Source organism: Pundamilia nyererei, unplaced genomic scaffold (assembly GCF_000239375.1).
Source record: "Pundamilia nyererei isolate P.nyererei 1_Seehausen unplaced genomic scaffold, PunNye1.0 scaffold00287, whole genome shotgun sequence".
Lineage (NCBI taxonomy): Eukaryota > Metazoa > Chordata > Actinopteri > Cichliformes > Cichlidae > Pundamilia > Pundamilia nyererei.
Genome location: NW_005187688.1, coordinates 116,371 through 135,154, shown reverse-complemented (window position 1 = coordinate 135,154; position 18,784 = coordinate 116,371). Strand labels below are relative to the sequence as shown.

Below are 18,784 nucleotides of genomic sequence, written 5' to 3'. Positions count from 1 at the left end.
GCATTTCTTTACTTAAAGAGACTCAAAAGACAGTGAATGAAGTCTGCCCCTGTATTAAAGAAACTTCATATGTGAAATAGAAATGTACCTTTCTCTTTCCTTGTTGGTTCTTCCTTTGGTGGAACGACAGCAGGCTCTGCTTTCTTGGCTGCTTTTGGAAGCTCAGTTATTTTTTCCTCCACAGGAACTTTAAAGAGTATTATTGGCATATATTAAAAGTCTTTTAGCAAATTCAAGTTGAAGAGTTTCATTAGAGAACAATGAAACACTCTATCGAGTGCAAGACAAGAACAATCACAACATGCAGCAACAAAATGAGAGAGGTTAGCCATTATAAAATAATATGCCACAAAACCTGAAGAGTTTAGGGTTAGTATGAGAGTTTTGGTTTTAGTTAGAAGTTTCCGGATGACTGAATTAGCTTCAGGTACCTTTAACTGCCACAGGTTTCTTCTGTGGCGCTTGTTCCTCTGTCTCAAACTTTTCTGGTTGTGCAAGTGAAGGTTGGGGTGGTTGGATTGGAGATGAAACCTCCTTCTTTGCTGGTTCTTCTGATGCTTCAAAATAAAATTCCGTTTACTATCATTATTATTATAATAATAATAATTATAGTTAGGTAAATATGCAGTCGGCAAATATCAACATCAAAATGTACTCACAGATAAATCCCTGAAAAGAATCTGTGGTACTCAAAGGTTAATACGAGATTTGTTCGCACTACCATCAAAAACACTAATGTGAAGACACCTCAGATGAGTTAAGGTTGGACAGTGGAGTTAAGAAGATTAAAGAAAAAACACCACATTAAGAAAAACTCCACAGCCATTTACCTTTTTTTGCAGGTTCCTTTGGTGCAGGAGTTGGTTCTGGTTTGGTCACTGGGGGTTCCGGTTTTGGCTTCACAGGCTTTGGTGCTGTTATTTCTGCTGATTTTTTCACCTCAGGTTCAGGCTTGGGAACCACTGCAGGTTCTTTTGGTTCTGGTTTTGTTAGAGAAGGCTCGGGTTTATGAGCTTCTGGTTTAGGTTTGTCTGGTTCTAGCCTGGTTTCAGCTGGCTTGCGCCTGGTCTTTGATGGATCTGGTTTTGCAGCTTCTTCAGGGACTAGCAACATTTAGATTTGTTTAGATAAACAAAGACAAAGACTTCGCTTCCACTCTTGAAGCTAAATGAACAGTTTGAAGATCTTAATACTAAAGACAGAAGCATACACAGTAGACTACAAACTCAACACAAACATCCAAACAAAACAGGAAATACCTTTGGATGGTGGCGTCACCATTTTCTTTACTGGTACTGGTTTAGCTTCAGGCTCCTGCTCGGGGATTTGTTCAGGTTTAACCTTGGGTTCTGCTTTGGGTGTAGGCACTGGCTTTGCTTCTGGTTCTGCTTTGGGTGTAGGCACTGGCTTTGCTTCTGGTTCTGCTTTGGGTTTGGGCTTGGGCTCAGCTTCAGGCTTAGCTTTAGGGGCCACTACTTTGGAGTCTGCTGGCACCTGAGGCTTGGGTTCATCTTTAAATGGGTAAAAACATTCTTTGTTAGGATTAAGCAGCAGGAGAATCTATAATTTTGCAAGAAGTGCTTCAGAGAATGAGAAAATCACCAGAATCGTGTATAGAAACAGCACGACATATAAAACAGATAAAGGTTTCAATGAAGCCAGACTGACTCAGCGTGGTGGGAAACTGTATAGTGTGGCACACAGTTGATAAGACATCAAAGAAACATTAAGCAACATGAAGTACCTTTCTTTGGCACTCCAGGCTTCTCAGTAGGTGGAGGTGGGGAAGCAGTCGGCCTTTTAACTTCCTCTGTTTCTTTTAAGGAAATATTCAAACATATAATAATCAAATGAGACAACAGATTGCCCTTAGCAAAGATGTTCTAAAGACATTTGTAGGAATCCCTACCTCTGGGAACAGGAACATCCTTTTCTGGGACTGAAACCACAGCAATCTTTTCCTCCACTTGCTTTCTGGCTTCAGGCTCTTCAAATGTGCAGTTAAATTAAGTGAAGGTCAAGCAACATTAAAGAGGTTTAGGAAGTAAAAGATCAAACAAACACAAAGTATAGTTGAGATAACAGTAAAAACAAAAGAAGCTAGAAATGTAATTAATAAATTTACGTGTCAACATCAACAGTTTGTCAGTACCTCTCTGTGGTGATGCTGGTGTTGGTTTCTCTTCAGGCCTTTCCTCAACTTTGGGAAATTAAAAAAAAAACACAATTAGGTGAAGAAGAGAAGTGCAGCAGAATACACGGCGCCATTTTAAAAACTGAAAACGCCACTACAGTAGATAATGTAATAAAAGAACAAAAAGACACAGTTGTAGGATGAGGGAAAGCAGAATATGCTCAGCTCTGCTGTACCTTTTGTTGGGATTTCCTCTCTCATTTGAACTTGTTTGGTCTCCATTGTCTCCTCAATGGCAACTCTTACAACTGCTGGAAAAACACATGCACAAAGGAACACATCCAAGATCGAAGGTAAGTGTCATAAAACATAAACATTCTTAAGTCTTCATAAGTCAAACATGGAATCCAACACTTTTAATTATTTTTTTTCTTTTAAGCTCAGAATTTCTAGATAAGCTTTTTAAGCATTTGGACATAAGTCAGTACAATCTAAAGCATTTGGTCATTAGTGTGTGGTGTGTTTTAGACGGGACAAGAGAGGTCAAAAGATCAGTGCAAACCTAAACTGTGCAAAGCACTCTGATAGGAGCCAGAATGATAATGCAGAACAATGTATTTGTGATAAGAAACTAAAAGATTCAGAAGCTCGACAGTAAGCAAAACCAGATCATCAGATATTAGGCTGTTACTGAACCAAAAGTGGTTATTAAAAAAACAAGCACACAAAGGCTGGTAGTGAAATGAGGGATAAAAAAGAGAGACGTATGCAAACACAAATATATAAGATAAGAAAAAACATACATTTAAAAAAAGACAAATGTCAAGATAGACATGAGTAATGTGGCTCAAACGCACACAGGTATTGCTGTGCATGCTCTCGACATTGTGCTGACAAGAGCATGATGAGCACATCATACAAAACTGCTGGCCAGTCAAAGGCCTCAAGCCCGGGCCAATCAATACCCTAACACCTGTACAGTCTGATGTTAAAGAAAAAAAGAGATAAAGCTGCACATCTTTGAGATGCAGGACAAAAATCTACATTTTATTTGTCCTCGTTTAAAAACAGAAGTTGAACTTCTTAAAATCTTCAAACTGGAACGACTTTTTTTAAAAGCTCTATTCTTAGTGATCCATTACACACCAAACACCATTTACAGGCATAGAAAAAGCTAATACAAATGTGTGTGTGGAGAGGGTCCATATATACTTGTTGTTGTTCAGCTGGTGGAGATAGAACTCTTACCTAATATTGTACTTTTCTCACTAAGCCTAGCCAAAATCCAAAAAGTGTAAAAGCAAGAGTGCAAAATGTATTTTAGTGTGCTTAAACCTAATGGAACAGAACTGAACACAATGTATTTAATGTAATAAATCTCATCCCTAAAACCAGACTCACCCGGCGCCCGGTGGCGCCAGTGTCCGGCAGCCTCGCCTCTGTCAGTGCGCCCCAGGGTGGCTGTGGCTACAATGTAGCTGCCATCACCAGTGTTTGAATGTGTGTGTGAATGGGTGGATGACTGGATATGTAAAGCGCTTTGGGGTCCTTAGGGACTAGTAAAGCGCTATATAAATACAGGCCATTTACCATTAAATGGCAAAACATAAGTAAAAGTTAGTGAGTGTGGCATCAAGATGGAAAACTGGATTAAAGTTACAAAGTGACAACAAAACACATTCAGAACATTAGGCACAAAGAAAGAAAGAAGAACAGATACAAATTAACAGGAAAAAAGACAAAACGCAGGAGCATAAAAACAAATAGTAAATACCTTCAATCTCTTCTTCATAATGATAGAATTCATAAGATTCTTTAAAAGACAAAAAACATTTTTATTCCATTTCATTGTTAAATTCAGGTAAACATTGTCTTAATTCTATGTGGGCCACAAAACTACTATGAAATTTCTATAACAGAAACTGCTCTGTAAATTCCCTGATGTGATAAATGGAACAAAGTGAGCTGCTTATGATGCCTTACCTTGAATTGCAACTGACGTAGGCACTTCAGGCCTCTGAACAGAGGAATCTGGCATATCTACAGAGTATGGTAACAAAAGTTTTGTTTTGGTTAAGTGGTTAACTATTGGTTAACTATTAAAAACAAAACAAAACCACTGTGTGAGTAGAAGTGTAGGACATTTTGGAAAATCCTCTTGCTTGGTAGCATTTGCCAGTTACAAGATAAAAAGTATAGATAGGCATATTTCAACCATAACATCAATTAAGTACAACCAGCTAGCGTAGTCCTGTAGTAACACAGGCTAGTGGGTACCATACCTAACCACCTAACTTGAAACTAGTAACTCCATATCCGGCCCTTTAGGCCTGGAGCTTAAGTTCAATATTTTAACAGCTTCCCAAAAATAAGCTAATTGGTTTCACTTTTATAAAATCATAGATAATAGTGTTATAGGTAATGGAAAAATGCATCTGGTCCTAGAAGGTCTTAAATTTGGTCAAATACAACCTCAGATGAACAACAATATACATTGTGTCATTACATATTTAACAAACACTGAGCAAAAAGGCAGACACAGTATGAAATACCCCTACTTCCTTTATAGGAATAAAGCATGTAAGTAACAGAAAGTTGCTGCTGCTCACATTTAATAGATTAAATGATGATTGACACAAGTGTGTCTACAACTGTAAAAGCAGAAGTGTTAGCAGTTTGCTAATCTGACGCATTCAGGTGGAATTGGAAAGCAAGTGGAAAATCCCATGAGTGGACATCAAATTCCCCTCAAGGACAAATGACAAATGGCAATGACATCCACCCACTGATCCATCCATGCCCAGACAAGCCCAGAGCCTCGTTAGCCACCACCTCCAGCTCTTCGGGTGGGTGACTGAGGCGTCTTAAAGACAGGCAATTTGTCCTTGGTCTTCCCCAAGGTCTCCTTCCTGTGGTAAATGGCCAGGAGACCTAATATAGCAACCAGGAGGTATCCTACTCACATGCCTGAGCCACCTCGCCTGGTTCCTGTGTGCAGAAGTTGCCACAGCTTCTCTGAGCAGAGCTGCTCTTTTGAGTCCCTCACCCTGTCTCTAAAGAAGGGCCGAGCTACCCTTTGAAGAAAGCTCATTACCATCATTCGTTATTTAAGTCACTACTCAGAACTGCAATAGGTGAGGGCAGTAACATAAATTACTAGTCAACACCTTCAGCTCTCAGTTCACCACAACAAATTGGTAATGACTCCTAATAACTGCTGCCACGCCACTCGTTTCTCGGTTACTGTAGGAACACGACCCTGAGACAGACCCTTTCTACTTGGGACAGGAACTCACAGTTTTCCAGATAAGAAAAACCTGTAGGTTGTAATTCTCATTCCCACATCTTCAGACTCTCCTGTAAAACAGCTCAGTGCAGGCTGGAAATGACCATGTGATGAAGCCAAGAGAATCTCATCATGCAGAGAAACATAGATGAGTCCCTGAGGCCACTGAAGTCAAAATTTGCTTCTTAGCTATGTCTACAAATTTTGTCCACAAACATTTTGTACAAAATCACTGAAAAACCACTAACAGAGTCCAACAGCCAGTGGGGACAGGTCTGACTCATTACTGACAATACAGACCTTATGTCATGGTCCCCGTGTCTCGCCGGCTGACTCCGTGTCAGGGGACATGTTTGTTTTTGTTTTGCTCTCTCTCCCTCTTCCCTCCGCTGGGGTGGTGCTCACTGCAGGCTCCCGCCCTGGGCCCACGCACCTGCACTTGTCATCACACCTGCTGCCGATTCCAGTGGATTAAAGCAGTACTTAAGATGGCGGACCTTTGCTATTCTTGGTTCGTTGGGCTATCGGCATCATCCCTGAACCCGTTTGTGACTATGTTTGGATGAGTGAGATAGAGGAGCGGCGAAAGAGAGGTGTTGGACTTTCTGGAGAGAGAGAGGAGCGTTTTTGACTCATCCTCTGTGTCCCTGTGGACCCTGGAGCCCCGGACTCCTTTCCCCCTGGCACTCTGTATATATATTCACCTGGTGTTTCCTTCACTGTAAATATACGCACTGTTTTCTTGCCAAAGAAATCCCTGGTCTGCGCCTGAGTCCGTTTAAGGAACCTTGCTCAGGGAACCATCGCTCTAGTCTTCTAATCTAGAGGCATCACCCCACAGTGCCATGCAAAGTTGCAGAAGCGTGTCAATCAGTGTAGTCCCACAACATCCAAAGCCTTAAGGAACAAGGCAAATCTCCACCCTGGGGGTCTTACCACTTACAAGAAGCTGTCTTATCCCAGTAAACTCACCTCTAGTGATTGCAAATCATCCACCTCATCCCCAGACTCTGCTTCCTCTATGAGGAGTATTTGTGACGCCACAGGCTAACCAAGTCCACTAGGAGTCCCTCTAACAGCTCTCTTTAGCTCCAGTGTCCACCATCTGCTATGCTTGCCCCAATGGCTCAATGCCCTCAGTCTCTCTCGGAATGTATTCAAAGTTATGCCAGAAGTGGAAATTGACCAGGGCTTCGGCTAGATGCTCCCAATGCACCTTCCCCATATATCTGGGCGTGCATGGCCAGCATCCTTTGCTCTCACCTCATCCAACTCACTACTAGGTGGTGATCAGTTGACAGCTAAACTCATGACACAGATATGAAATTAATCACCAACCTGCAACCTAGCGTGTCCTGGTTTCACCTCCACCTAGGAACACCCTTATACTTGAACATGTGTTCGTTATGGACACACTGTGATTATCATAGAAGTCCAATAACAGAACACCACTTTAGATTGGGCAGCCTTTTCCTCCTAGTCAAACCACACCTGGTCTACCAAATCAAAGCCAAACACATCATATCAGAAGCCGTGATCATTGTTTGGCGCTAACAGGACTTTGGCACCTGGATGCCATGTGAGTTTAACATAGACTCCATGATTAATGGTGGATCAAATGAACACAGGCATTGCACACAGATATTGTCAAATGTAAAGCCATTTGGCTAAAATTGGGTCATGCAACAGGAGATTCACCCAGAACAATGTGAGAAAATAGTTCAAAAAAGTGGTTCTACACGCTAGTGAATCACAGTGTGGGCTTATTTTTCACACATTGGTCCTAAATTTTGCCTTAAATCTTTTAAATACATTATGACATGATGTAATATGTCATGTGATGCTATTCCTCTGAGGTTGCATTTGCCTAGTTTTAGAACCTGGTAAGAGTCAGATCATTTTTGATTGTGTCTGAATTCGTAAAACCCTGCAGTGGTGAACTAGAGTGGTGGACTGTGTCCATATCTGACTGTGATAAAGAGGGCAGAAAGAGGTTTTCCAAAGATGTTCCTGAATGATTAAAGTCATCGAGGGTCTTGAAAATAAAATACCTACCAATGGGGACCATTGCTAATTCAATTTCTGTAAAAAAAAAAGAAAAAGAAAATATAGAATAAACAGAGTGTTAAACACTTCGATAAAAGGTGAGCAGAAGCATAAAAAGTGTTGCCTGACTGAACTGTACCTTTGCCAGACAAATAAAGCTCAGCTGTGCTCTTAGCCTCTCCCCTGGGTTCCAACCTCACAATTACTGAGTACACGCCTATAAGGAATTAGTAATGAAGATCTTTTACACTCAGGTCTCAACAAACAACGAGGAAAAAAATCTACAGGACTTTGTGACGAGCCTTTGTAGCTTGATGGCACACTACACACCTTCGTCTTCAACGGTCACGTTTTGAATGACCATGAAATGTCTTCGGCCCTCGCTTCTGAAGTTGTACTTAGGGCTCTCTTTCAGTTCCCAGGTGTCTTTGTACCATGAAACAATGGCATTGTCAAAGGACACTTCACACTCAAAGGTGGCTGACTGTCGCTCATTGACTTCGATGTTGTGGATGCGTTTGGTGAAATGAATTTGTTCAGCTAAAAAAAAGATAAAGACGGGAATGGGTAAATGGCATCACAATTGGGAGTGTATGACAATAGCTAAATGGTCATTTTTCATCAAAATATCATCTAGATGGTTAAAAATGATGATCATCGTTTATGGGACAGTTATCAAAATGCATGTAAAAATACAACAAGTGGGACAATGGGGCATGCTTTTGGAACACGATCATGAAGAAAGTTACGAAAGAGAAGGACAAAATCAAAGAGGAAAAAAGAGGGCAATCTTCAAATTGCCAACATTATTTTAAGAGTTTGATAATGGAAGTCAAAGAGGTTAGTAACTGGGAACTACGTAAAACATGTCTATAAGTTTGCAGGATGGGTTCCAGGTACAAACCTTCCACCCAGAGGTCTGCTGAAGACTCCAGCTGTTGGTACTTGCAGGTGTATCTTCCTTGGTCTTCAGGCTTCAGGTCTCTGATCAGTAGCTTCTGAACCTTGTGTTTCACCTCAGATGTGTACCTGTCCTTCATTTCTAACTGCTTTCCATTTTTAAACCACTGAGCCTCTACATTAGGGATGGACATCTGACAAGACATAGTACATGACTGGCCTTCCTTACCCATTGTGTCCTGTAGATGTTTCTCAACCTCCACCTCTAAAAGACAAAACACATAAAAACAAAAATGAAGTCAAAAGAAAATAGTTTATTTAAGACAATCGAGTTTTTACTGTAAGGAGGCTTTGTTCTCAATCAGCCAAGAAGACAGAACATTTACAACCACTTAAAAGCTAAAGCCTCTAAGCTAAACTAGACAACTACCGAGGTGAAATGCTAATTACCCTTTATCAAACGACAGATATTTTTTAACAGATGCAGTAAAGCTGTCAGTACTGACCCATGACACTGAGCTTGGCACTGGATATGTGGGGCCCGCACACCACCCTGTAGTTGCCCTGGTCAGATGACTGGCAGTTCTTGATCCTGAGCAGATGGCGGTCGCCGCTGATGGTGATATTGTACTTGTCACTAGTATCAAGTTTCTGTGTGCCTTTGTACCAGGACAGCGTGATCTCTAGGTAGTTGATCTTGATCTCACACTCGAACATTGCTTCTTCATTAATGAAGACAGATTGATTGGAAATGTCCTTCACCACAGTGACAGGCTGCAATAATGACAAAGAGCATTATGAAGTACATGCCAGACAAACAGTTTTTCATCCTTGTGATTGTCTCTATTAAGTGTACACTGCAGTAAAGGAAAGATTCTCTGATGGCTCAACAGCTTTTTCTAATAATGTTTATGTGCACAACATATGTTAAGGACCAAAGAAAATAAACTGGGTCTATGGCTACAACGTAATTGATCACTTGCAATGTTGACCCTGTACCAACATTAGTTTTGTTAATTCAGCAAAAAAGACCATTGCAACGATTTCAGAATAAAGTTGGACTGATATAAATGCTAATGCATCCTATAACTGTTGACTGACAAAAACACATCAACGGCACATCAACCACTGGTCTTATCATTAGTAACAAAGCCAATTATCCTTTAAATATGCTTTGAGGATTTTTAGCCTTCAGCTGTAAAAGGCTTATAAGGTATTGTTGCCCCACCCGCACACCCTGCCGGGCATGTGGGTGTGTCACGTGGATACCCACGTTTGTCAATGCGAAACCTGAGAACAAAACAAGGCGTAGGATTTACAAATTAATACCACAGGTGTATCTACTATCGCTGATGAGTTCAAAACTCAGTGACCTTGACCTCAAGGTCTGAGGTCATAGGTGAAGTTTTCTGAAAATCTTGTGCTTGTGATAATTCTAGAAGGAAGTCCATTGATTTTCTTCCGCTTATCTAGGACTGGGTCGCTGGGGCTTCAGCCTAAGCAGAAAAGCCCAGACCTCCCTCACCCTAGCCAGCCAAGATATATAATGTCCTTAGCTTGTCCTGGGTCTGTCCCGGGGCTTCTTCCTGGTGGGACTTGTCTAGAACACTTCACCCGGATGGCTGAACTCCTTCCGTCGCTTGTATCCATGATTTCAGCCACTACCCAGAGGTCATGACCGTTGGTAAGGGTAAGGGTGTACATTGGCCGGTAAATTAAGAGTTTTGCTTTTACGCTTAGCTCTCTCTTTACCACAACGGACTGGTACAGCGACGAGATTCTGAGACCATCAAAGTGGAAACCTTCCACCACTTGGTTACTCCTAGAAATCCTTGGTGGCAGGTCCTCTAGGGCAGCGGTCCCCAACCCCTGGGCCTCGGACCGGTACCGGTCGTGAGTCATTTGGTACCGGGCCGCGAGAGTTGAGGCTCAGGTATGAAATGTATGGTTTTCAGAGTTTTTATCGGTTTTCAGCGTTATTTTGTTATCGTTTTTATTGTTAACTCGGTTTTCCTGGGTCTTTTCACGTGTGTTATGAATAAATCTTCTCTTTTTCGGTACCGGTACTGGTTTTATTTTGTTGTATTTATCCGCGACACCTTAAAGGCCGGTCCATGAAAATATTGTCAGGCATAAACCGGTCCGAGGCGCAAAAAAGGTTGAAGACCTCTGCTCTAGGGTGTGTGAGGTTCACCATGAGTTCTTGAAGGCTCTGGAAGTTGTAGGGCTGTCTTGGTTGACCTGAACGTCAGAGGTCAGGTTTTCTGAAAATTGTGTGGCTGTAATAACTTGAGATGGAAGTCACCTTTGAAATTGATACAAAGGTGAATATGCTAAAAATATCAGATGAGTTCAAATGGGGCGTTCGTGGCTCAAGAGTTGGGTGTTCGTCTTGTAATCTCAGTCGTTGTATCCTTGGGCAAGACACTTCACCTGTTGCCTACTGGTGGTGGTCAGAGGGCCCGGTGGCGCCAGTGTCCGGCAGCCTCGCCTCTGTCAGTGCGCCCCAGGGCGGCTGTGGCTACATGTAGCTGCCATCACCAGTGTGTGAATGTGTGCGTGAATGGGTAGATGATTGTGTATAGTGTAAAGCGCTTTGGGGTACTTAGGACCAAGTATAGCGCTATACAAATACAGACCATTTATCAAATCTCAGTGACCTTGACCTCAAGGTCAAAGGTCAGAATTCAAGTTTTCTGAAAATCTTGTAAATGTGATCATTTGAGAACAAGGCAACGTAGGATTTTGAAATCGATACCATAGGTGTATCTACTAAAAGGCTCAGGGGAGTAAAAAGAAGTTAGCTGACTAACAAAGAAATCAGTGAGAGATTTCTAATTGCTGCTGGAAAACACTTTAGAGAGCTGTAGACACCCAGTTCACGATTAGATAAGCAACTCTTTCCGACCGTTGCAAGTAAAAGCTTTACTCAATAAAGTTAAATATTAATTGTACTGTGATTCAACTAAAACAAAATGTAAAACTTTGGATTCTACTGTGGGCCTAAGAGTATTACGGTGGCCCTAGGAGGGCAAACGGATTTAAGAAAACACCAGCAAATAGGAAAACGCTGCAAAAGCACACAATACACAATGGAAACAGAAAAAAGACAACGGGGATGAAAAACACGTGAGAAAAACTACAAAAAAAATCAGAAAGGAAAACAGAAGTGTTTCAGGGGACACGATAACTTGACGGAAACATTTCCGTTTTCTTTCTGATTGTTTTCTGTATTTTCTTTATTGTCTTTTTGTCTGTTTGTGTTTTGTGTGTGCTTTTGCAGATGCTTTCAGTCCGTTTGGCCTCTCAGGGCCACCGTAAGATTCAGCTTCAGAAAGATTTTGTAAATTGATGTTATTGGTGAATAAATCTCCTTTATTTTTATTTTTATACTGATGACCTGCACAAACAAAAGTTATATTTACCTTACTGCATCTTCCTGTCTGAAATCCATTTCTAAATTCTTTACAAACATTATGAAACGATGAATTTCAAGTTGCATTAACAGTAAAGCTTTGGTTTTCAAAACGGACTTTGCACATGTCCTGACCTCAGTCCGTTCCATCCTCTTCTGCAGGTCAGCCACCAGCCTGGCCATGTCCTCATCAGACTCTCTGTCTCCACGGTCTACCTCCTGTCAGCAACACAAACAAGTGCATTAGACATCCACAGATTCAAAATCATCGGACCAAGTGATTGTGGAGACCCTTACTTGTCTTCCACTTTCTTCAGCTCTCTCTTTTTTGAGCTGCTCAATTGCATGCAGTAGACCTCGGTAGTCAGTGATACCGTACATCCGGGCGTATTTCTCATACTCTTTCGGGTCCACGTTTCTCAACAGCTCAACTATGTCAATGTCTTTTTCCTCCTGTGGGCTCTTTTGCTTTGATGGAGTTCTGAGAACAAGGAGATGTCATACATTTTTAAAGATAAACAAAATGACAATGACAAATTGAACGACATTTAAACGACATTTCAGTCTGAATGATTCTGTGTTGTCAGATTCTAAACTCACTTCTTCAGTTTAGCGCGGAGGTCTCCTTCAAGCATCACTACGTCCTTCTTTTCCTCTACGTGCATGTCAGTACTGCACTCGATCTCGCCATGTTTGTTGGAGGCGACACACCTGTACTGACCAGAGTCCGATTTCGTCACTTCTTTGATCTCCAGTTTGGCCTCTTGGCCCTTCTGTTCAATGGAGATCCGGCCACCATGGGTCACTTGCCTCCACTTCCCTTTCATCCACTTCACACTGGGAATGGGGTCACCACCCACCTTTGCGATGAAGGTGGCGGTTCCCTCTGTGAGCAACAGGTAGAGGAGTTAGATCAGAAATGCCTACGTTTTTTACACATTTGGATTGTGCATTGTGCAAATGTTGAGACCCTCACTCTCGGTAACGTGTGCAGTTTTAGGCTCTTCAATGAAGAACAGATTGTCCATTTTTTTGGATGGAGAAGCTGCTGGAGCTTCAGCAGGAGACAGAGCTGCTCCAGGTTTCTCTGCAAGATGACAAACTACAAATGAAAGATTCTCAAAAGCAACAAAAATCTGAATTTTTCAACTTTTGAGAAATAAAAACAATTACAAATAAATAAAATCTTAGAGTACAGATCTGAGGGGATTTAACCTTTTTTTTCTTTTTTACCTTTGACAGTGACTTTGGCTTTGCAGAATTCGCTGCCAGCCTCATTGGTAGCCTTGCAGAGGTAGTCACCAGCATTGAGTTTAGAGACTGTGCTGATCTCCAGACATGCTGTGCCATCAGAAAAGCTGATTCTAGTGCTGCTGGATGGTGTCAACTCCTTCCTGTCCTTCATCCACTGGATCTTCAGAGGGGAAGATCCACAGACATGGCACCTGAGAATTAGCTTTTCGCCGTCATCCACAGTTGCTGGTTTGAGAGGTACATCAAACACTGGGGGCTTCTTGGCCTCTGAAAGAGAGATAAGCCAGTCTGATTTAAATGGTAAAATGGTAAATGGCCTGCATTTGTATAGCGCTTTTCTCGTCCCTAAGGACCCCAAAGCGCTTCACACTACATTCAGTCATTCACCCATTCACACACACATTCACACACTCAGTCAGTCAGTTTAGCTGACTGTACTGCTGTCAGTGCTCAGATTCAGATTCATAAACACATCTGAAGACCTTTAAACAAAGACTTCAAAGTAAATTCGAATAACAGGGTTAAAAAGCAAATATACATGAGGAGAAAAAGTCTGACTTGAAGCCTTCATTAGTTAACAATTTAAGCAAGATGTTTAACCAACAGTCCAAATCATCAAAGATTATAACAATGGAATAAAGAAAACCAGAGACTTCGATAAACATACCAAACCACTAAATAAGTCATTTTTTAATCATTCCTGCTAGCTGTCATTCTGTGAGCATCAATTATGCTTCGACTTTAAATCAAACATACCTGAGATGCCAACAGTGACATCACAGGAGGCTTTCCCAGCTTCATTAGAGGCCTGGCACGAGTACCTTCCGCTGTCAATCACTTGGCTGTTTTTAATGCACAGCACTGCCACATTACTCTTAAAGCTGATGTCATACTTGTCAGAACTCTGTATCTCCATGTCATCTTTGAACCAGCTGACTGAAATGGGCTGCGACCCGGAGACTCTGCCCTCAATCTTCACCAGTTTGCCCTCCATGTCCTCGATGTGCTCTGAGGGCTTTTTGGTGAACACTGGAGGATTTTTGCGCTCTGAAATCAAGACAAGAAAGTAAGAATGATGAGAAGGGGAGCAGCTTTCAAAGACAAAACAATGTCCTTCGAGAGACGTGAATGCTTTAGAAGAGAGAGCCGAGATGGCATGAGTGTGCCCCAGGTTCAAATACCTTTGACAGTGATATCAGAGGAACAAGAGTCCTTCCCCATGTCATTAGAGGCGTGGCAGAAGTACCTCCCTGTATCTGATTTATCTGCCTTCAGAATGGTCAGGTGAGGTGTATTATCCACACAGCTAATCTTATAATTCCCCCCAGAGCGAATATCTTTGTGGTCTTTGGACCAAGTGACTTTAATGGGGGTAGAACCAGTCATGTGACATTCCAGCTCAATGCTGTCACCCACTGTCACCTCCTGTAGTGACAATTTCCTGTCAAATACCGGAGGGTATCTGGGTTCTGCAGAGTGGCGAATGAATGAAAGGAAGATAAAGAACAAATCTTTAGATGGACACGATTAAACAGTTTGGGGCCTTAAACAGCCCAGCACCATCTGACCAAAGTGCTGTCAAAAATAATAAACAAAAGACATTTAGAACGTCTAGAACGTGAAAGAGAAAGGTGGTTAAGTACAACAGAGTGGGGCATTTTCAGAAACGTGAGGAGCAGTGACCAGAAGTCATGAGGTCTCCTAACACAGTTTCACAATAAATAGAAGACTCGTTTTTGTCTAGTCAGAATCAGTAGGTGATGGTGAGATATCTAAACATTAGGCTGTTTGCTTCATAAGCATCCAGTATTAATGAATCAACCATCCAATCATGCGTCACACACCTTGCAGAGTGAGCTTGGCTCTGCATGAAGCTGAGCCCACACTGTTGGTGGCCACGCAAGTGTACTCCCCAGAGTGCCTCATCTCACTGTTGTTGATCTGCAGAACAGCTGTGTTATCATCGTACAGCATGGAAAACTCCTCCCCCTGACTCAGAGGTTTGCTGTCTTTCAGCCAGGACACCTCAATGGGCAATGAGCCAGCCACGCGGCACTCAAAGCGCACTGGCTGGCCCTCAGTTTGCTGCAGGCTGGTGATCTTCTTTGGGAATGATGGTGGCGTTTTAGCTTCTGTAAAAGATAAACACATGGCAGACATTAGTCTGAAAAGCCAGTGATTTTTACAAAGGTATAAATTCAGTAATCTGGAAAACTAGGTTTTACCTTGCACATTGAGTCTGCAGCTGGAGGAAGCAGAGCCAATCCTGTTCTCTGCCTTGCAGGTGTACTCTCCGATATCGGACTTGGTGGCTTTACTTAGCTTCAAACAGGCAACACCCTTTGTGTACTCCAGCTTGCAGGTGGGGCTAGACCTGACTTTGCCATCAGCCTTGAACCAGGACACCTTGATCTCAGGTGTGCCTGCAACCTGACATTTCAGACAGACAGCATCTCCAGCTGTCACCTCCATGGGCTCCAGTGACTCAGTAAAATATGGTGGCTCTGTGTGTGCAAACGCCAGAAAACATAGGGACACACTGTAAATTAAATCAGATCTGCAGGCTTTGGGACAGCTACACATATAATAAGTCTTGCTTTGAGTGTGGTTGTATGTATTATTGCTTATAGATTAACCTATCAGGCTTTTCCTCATCATATAGTCTTATATGCAATTTTACTGAATAAAAGTGGGCGACTGTAACATCCATAATGCAAAACCTCTGGCTTCTGTATGTTTGAGGTTTCCATATATTTATACCTTTGCAATGTGCTGATATCAGTTTGTTACTTATTACTGCAGGTTTACAACCACTGCACACTGCTTCTAAGTAGAGTCTCCTGATTTGCCTAATCAGAAGGAGAGACTTTGTTGAGGTGGTCGGCTCTGAAGAGAGTATAAAGTTTGACTCTCGATTATTACCTAATTTTTCATTTTCATTTTTCATTCTTTTAACTATTCAGTTTGTGTTGCTCTTTCTATCTAACATTCACACACATTTGTACTCTGGTGGATGCATCGGACGCTTGCCCAAGAATATTTTGCAGGAACAAATCAACAAATGAACCCAAACAGAGTGGGTTCAGTGATCTTGTACTAACCGAGGATAGAAACCACTGCCTCACACGTGTCTTTCCCAGCATCGTTGCACACTTGGCAGCAGTATTTTCCTGCAGCCTCCTTGTCATCAGTGCTGAGACACTCTAAGATACAGGAGCTTTCTGTTGTGGTAATGTTGTATTTGTATGAAGCAAAGATCTGCTGGCCATCTTTGTACCAGCTCACAGTGATCATGGGGGTGCCCGTGTATGTACACTCCAGGGTTAATGGTTTGCCCTTCTCAACTGATATGTCCTTCAGCTTCTTTGAGAAAGTTGCTGGCTCTGAAAAACACAATATGTTATTAAAATGATTGCGTTAGAAGAAATTTATAGACAAGAAAAACCTAAAGTCGATTGCATTTAACTAATTAATGTTGCTAACAGAAAGGGGTGTGGTGCCACTGAAAAGATATTTGCCCCTTTCCTGATCTTAAAATATCTGTCACACGTACGTGTTTTAATATTAACCAAAGGTAACAAAGTTACCCAAACCTTACCTGGGATTAACCACATTTTAAAAATATATATATTTTTAGTGAAATAAGAAATAAGTTCTTTCTGGCCAACCTTTGACAGTGAGATTCACTGGATAGCTTTCTTTTCCTGCGTCATTAATGATCTGACAGGTGTACTCTCCAGCATGAGATTTGTCCACGTTGTAAAGCTCTAATAGAACTTTGTTATCATCCAGGGAGAAATCGTAGCCATGTCCAGCTACGATCTCTTTCGTCCCTCTGAACCACTTGAGTTTGAGAGGGGCGCTGCCTTTCACCATGGCTGAGAACGTCACATTAGAGCCTGGCATGGCCTCCACTGGCTGCGGTGGCACCACAAACGTTGGAGGTTCTGGGTCCAAACAGAAATATCAAACATTTCTATCAGACATAGAATTGTCAGGGCAATAACAGAACGGGCTAAAACGATAAGATGACTGCATTACAATCTGAATTGTTGCCAAAAGCTGTGATTTTTGCCTCAGTGAATAATAAAGGATTCTGATTCTGCTTCTATCTTAACTGTTTAATAAAGGTATTGGGGGGCAGGAGGTGGGGCCCGTCACATGTGTGGGCACCACAGAGGACAGGTGGTCTCCTGTGGGGTGCTTGTATCTTTTCCCAACCTGGTTGGTACAGTGGTCCAGACAAGTCAAACACCTTGCAACCAAAGAAAACATCAGCAAGTAGAAAACTGCAAAAATAATGTTCACAGTGGAATAAAACAAAACCTCACAAAAACAATATTGATTTAAAGGAGACAATAATGTGACGGAACAGCTGAGAAGGTGACTGATAGCAAATGTGTATCTACAGGATTGCATGAATCATGTGTTGAGCACACACATTACTCCAACACTTCTTTCAATCCACAGCTCTTGTCTCGCCTAAATAATTTTTAATGTAATTATATTTCCATTTGTTTTGTGTGCTTTTGCTGCAATTGTCTATTTGCTGGTGTTTTCTTAGGTTGCAGTGCATTTGAACCTGCAGAGCCACTGGGAGTGGGGTCTGCAAGTACTGAACACTATATTTTAGGGTCTTTACCTTACAATATAAAGCACCTTGAGGCAACTGTTGTTATAATTTGGTGCTTTATGAATAAATAAAATTTTATTGAATTCTGTTATTGTGAATTTTGATATAAAACACCACCTGTTACGCCTGAAACCGTTTTCTAACATTCTAACAACAGTCAAAATCCAAGAATATATCAGATACATTCTGCATAAACATGGATTTTTACAAGTTTATCAGTTCACTATTTTTAACACATTTTTTATGATTAGTCTGTCAGGATGTAAGTACAAAGACAGTAATCAAAGAACATTGTCACTTTAGATTTGATTTGTGATGTTGCAGAGCTCTGTGTGCATACTCTGATGAGAACAGACACAGATGGTTTTGTGCATGGACTGTAGGATTTATTTGTCACAGAACTGTTTTTCATTGTAAATGGTAAATGGCCTGTATTTGTATAGTGCTTTATTTAGTCCCTGTGGACCCCAAAGCGCTTTACAGTCAGTCATTCACACACTGGTGATGGCAGCTACATTGTAGCCACAGCTGCCCAGGGGCGCACTGACAGAGGCGAGGCTGCCGGACACTGGCGCCACCGGGCCCTCTGACCCGTAGGTAACGGGTGAAGTGTCTTGCCCAGGGACACAACGACCGAGACTGTCGGTAAAGTGTGTTGGAGATAACCTCACAGGTGACACACTTGGCGTTTTTTTGCTGGCTTGTCGGTAGCAGCTCCTGAAACGCAAGTGTGCCACACATCTGTTCGACCAAATCCAGTTAATCTAAGCGCCAGTTAATCTGGAACAGCGGCCGCCGGTCCGAGTGTCAGGTGAACTGAACTTCAGGTAAGAAGTTATGACCTGCAGTCTATCTGGGTCAGATATCAACCAAGTTTAGGTGGAGTTTATTTTCCTTATGCTGACTCTTTACAGTCAGTTACAATAACTCGTACTGCGTGCTAGCTAGCATGACGAACTTTTTATACAGCTGGGTGGGTGCTATGATGTTACTGATAGTGAACTTTATTCATAAGGTTAGTTAGTAGAGTTGCCAACCGTCCCGTAAAAATGAAATAGTCCCGCATTCAGAGAAAATGTTACGCGTTTCGTATTGAGCTGAGAAGAGACACAGTTT

At 41.9% G+C, this 18,784-nt stretch overlaps 1 protein-coding gene across 1 annotated transcript in view; it reads right to left on the bottom strand.

Moving 5' to 3' along the window:
* Positions 1-18,784, bottom strand: part of ttn.2 (titin, tandem duplicate 2) — a 224,471-nt gene that overhangs the window by 138,844 nt on the left and 66,843 nt on the right. Inside the window, exons 66-92 of the mRNA XM_013915325.1 lie at positions 16,704-16,982; positions 16,137-16,418; positions 15,261-15,539; positions 14,880-15,167; positions 14,217-14,504; positions 13,792-14,082; positions 13,015-13,302; positions 12,758-12,868; positions 12,382-12,667; positions 12,079-12,262; positions 11,917-12,000; positions 8,873-9,140; positions 8,371-8,631; positions 7,797-8,006; positions 7,606-7,683; positions 7,301-7,502; positions 4,967-5,043; positions 4,118-4,174; positions 3,909-3,947; positions 2,371-2,445; positions 2,153-2,200; positions 1,910-1,987; positions 1,745-1,816; positions 1,260-1,511; positions 831-1,103; positions 432-557; positions 89-187 (exon numbers count right to left, since the gene is read on the bottom strand). Coding sequence (XP_013770779.1) covers positions 89-187; positions 432-557; positions 831-1,103; positions 1,260-1,511; positions 1,745-1,816; positions 1,910-1,987; positions 2,153-2,200; positions 2,371-2,445; positions 3,909-3,947; positions 4,118-4,174; positions 4,967-5,043; positions 7,301-7,502; positions 7,606-7,683; positions 7,797-8,006; positions 8,371-8,631; positions 8,873-9,140; positions 11,917-12,000; positions 12,079-12,262; positions 12,382-12,667; positions 12,758-12,868; positions 13,015-13,302; positions 13,792-14,082; positions 14,217-14,504; positions 14,880-15,167; positions 15,261-15,539; positions 16,137-16,418; positions 16,704-16,982 — 4,875 coding nt within the window. The remainder of the gene's footprint in view (positions 1-88; positions 188-431; positions 558-830; positions 1,104-1,259; positions 1,512-1,744; positions 1,817-1,909; positions 1,988-2,152; positions 2,201-2,370; positions 2,446-3,908; positions 3,948-4,117; positions 4,175-4,966; positions 5,044-7,300; positions 7,503-7,605; positions 7,684-7,796; positions 8,007-8,370; positions 8,632-8,872; positions 9,141-11,916; positions 12,001-12,078; positions 12,263-12,381; positions 12,668-12,757; positions 12,869-13,014; positions 13,303-13,791; positions 14,083-14,216; positions 14,505-14,879; positions 15,168-15,260; positions 15,540-16,136; positions 16,419-16,703; positions 16,983-18,784) is intronic.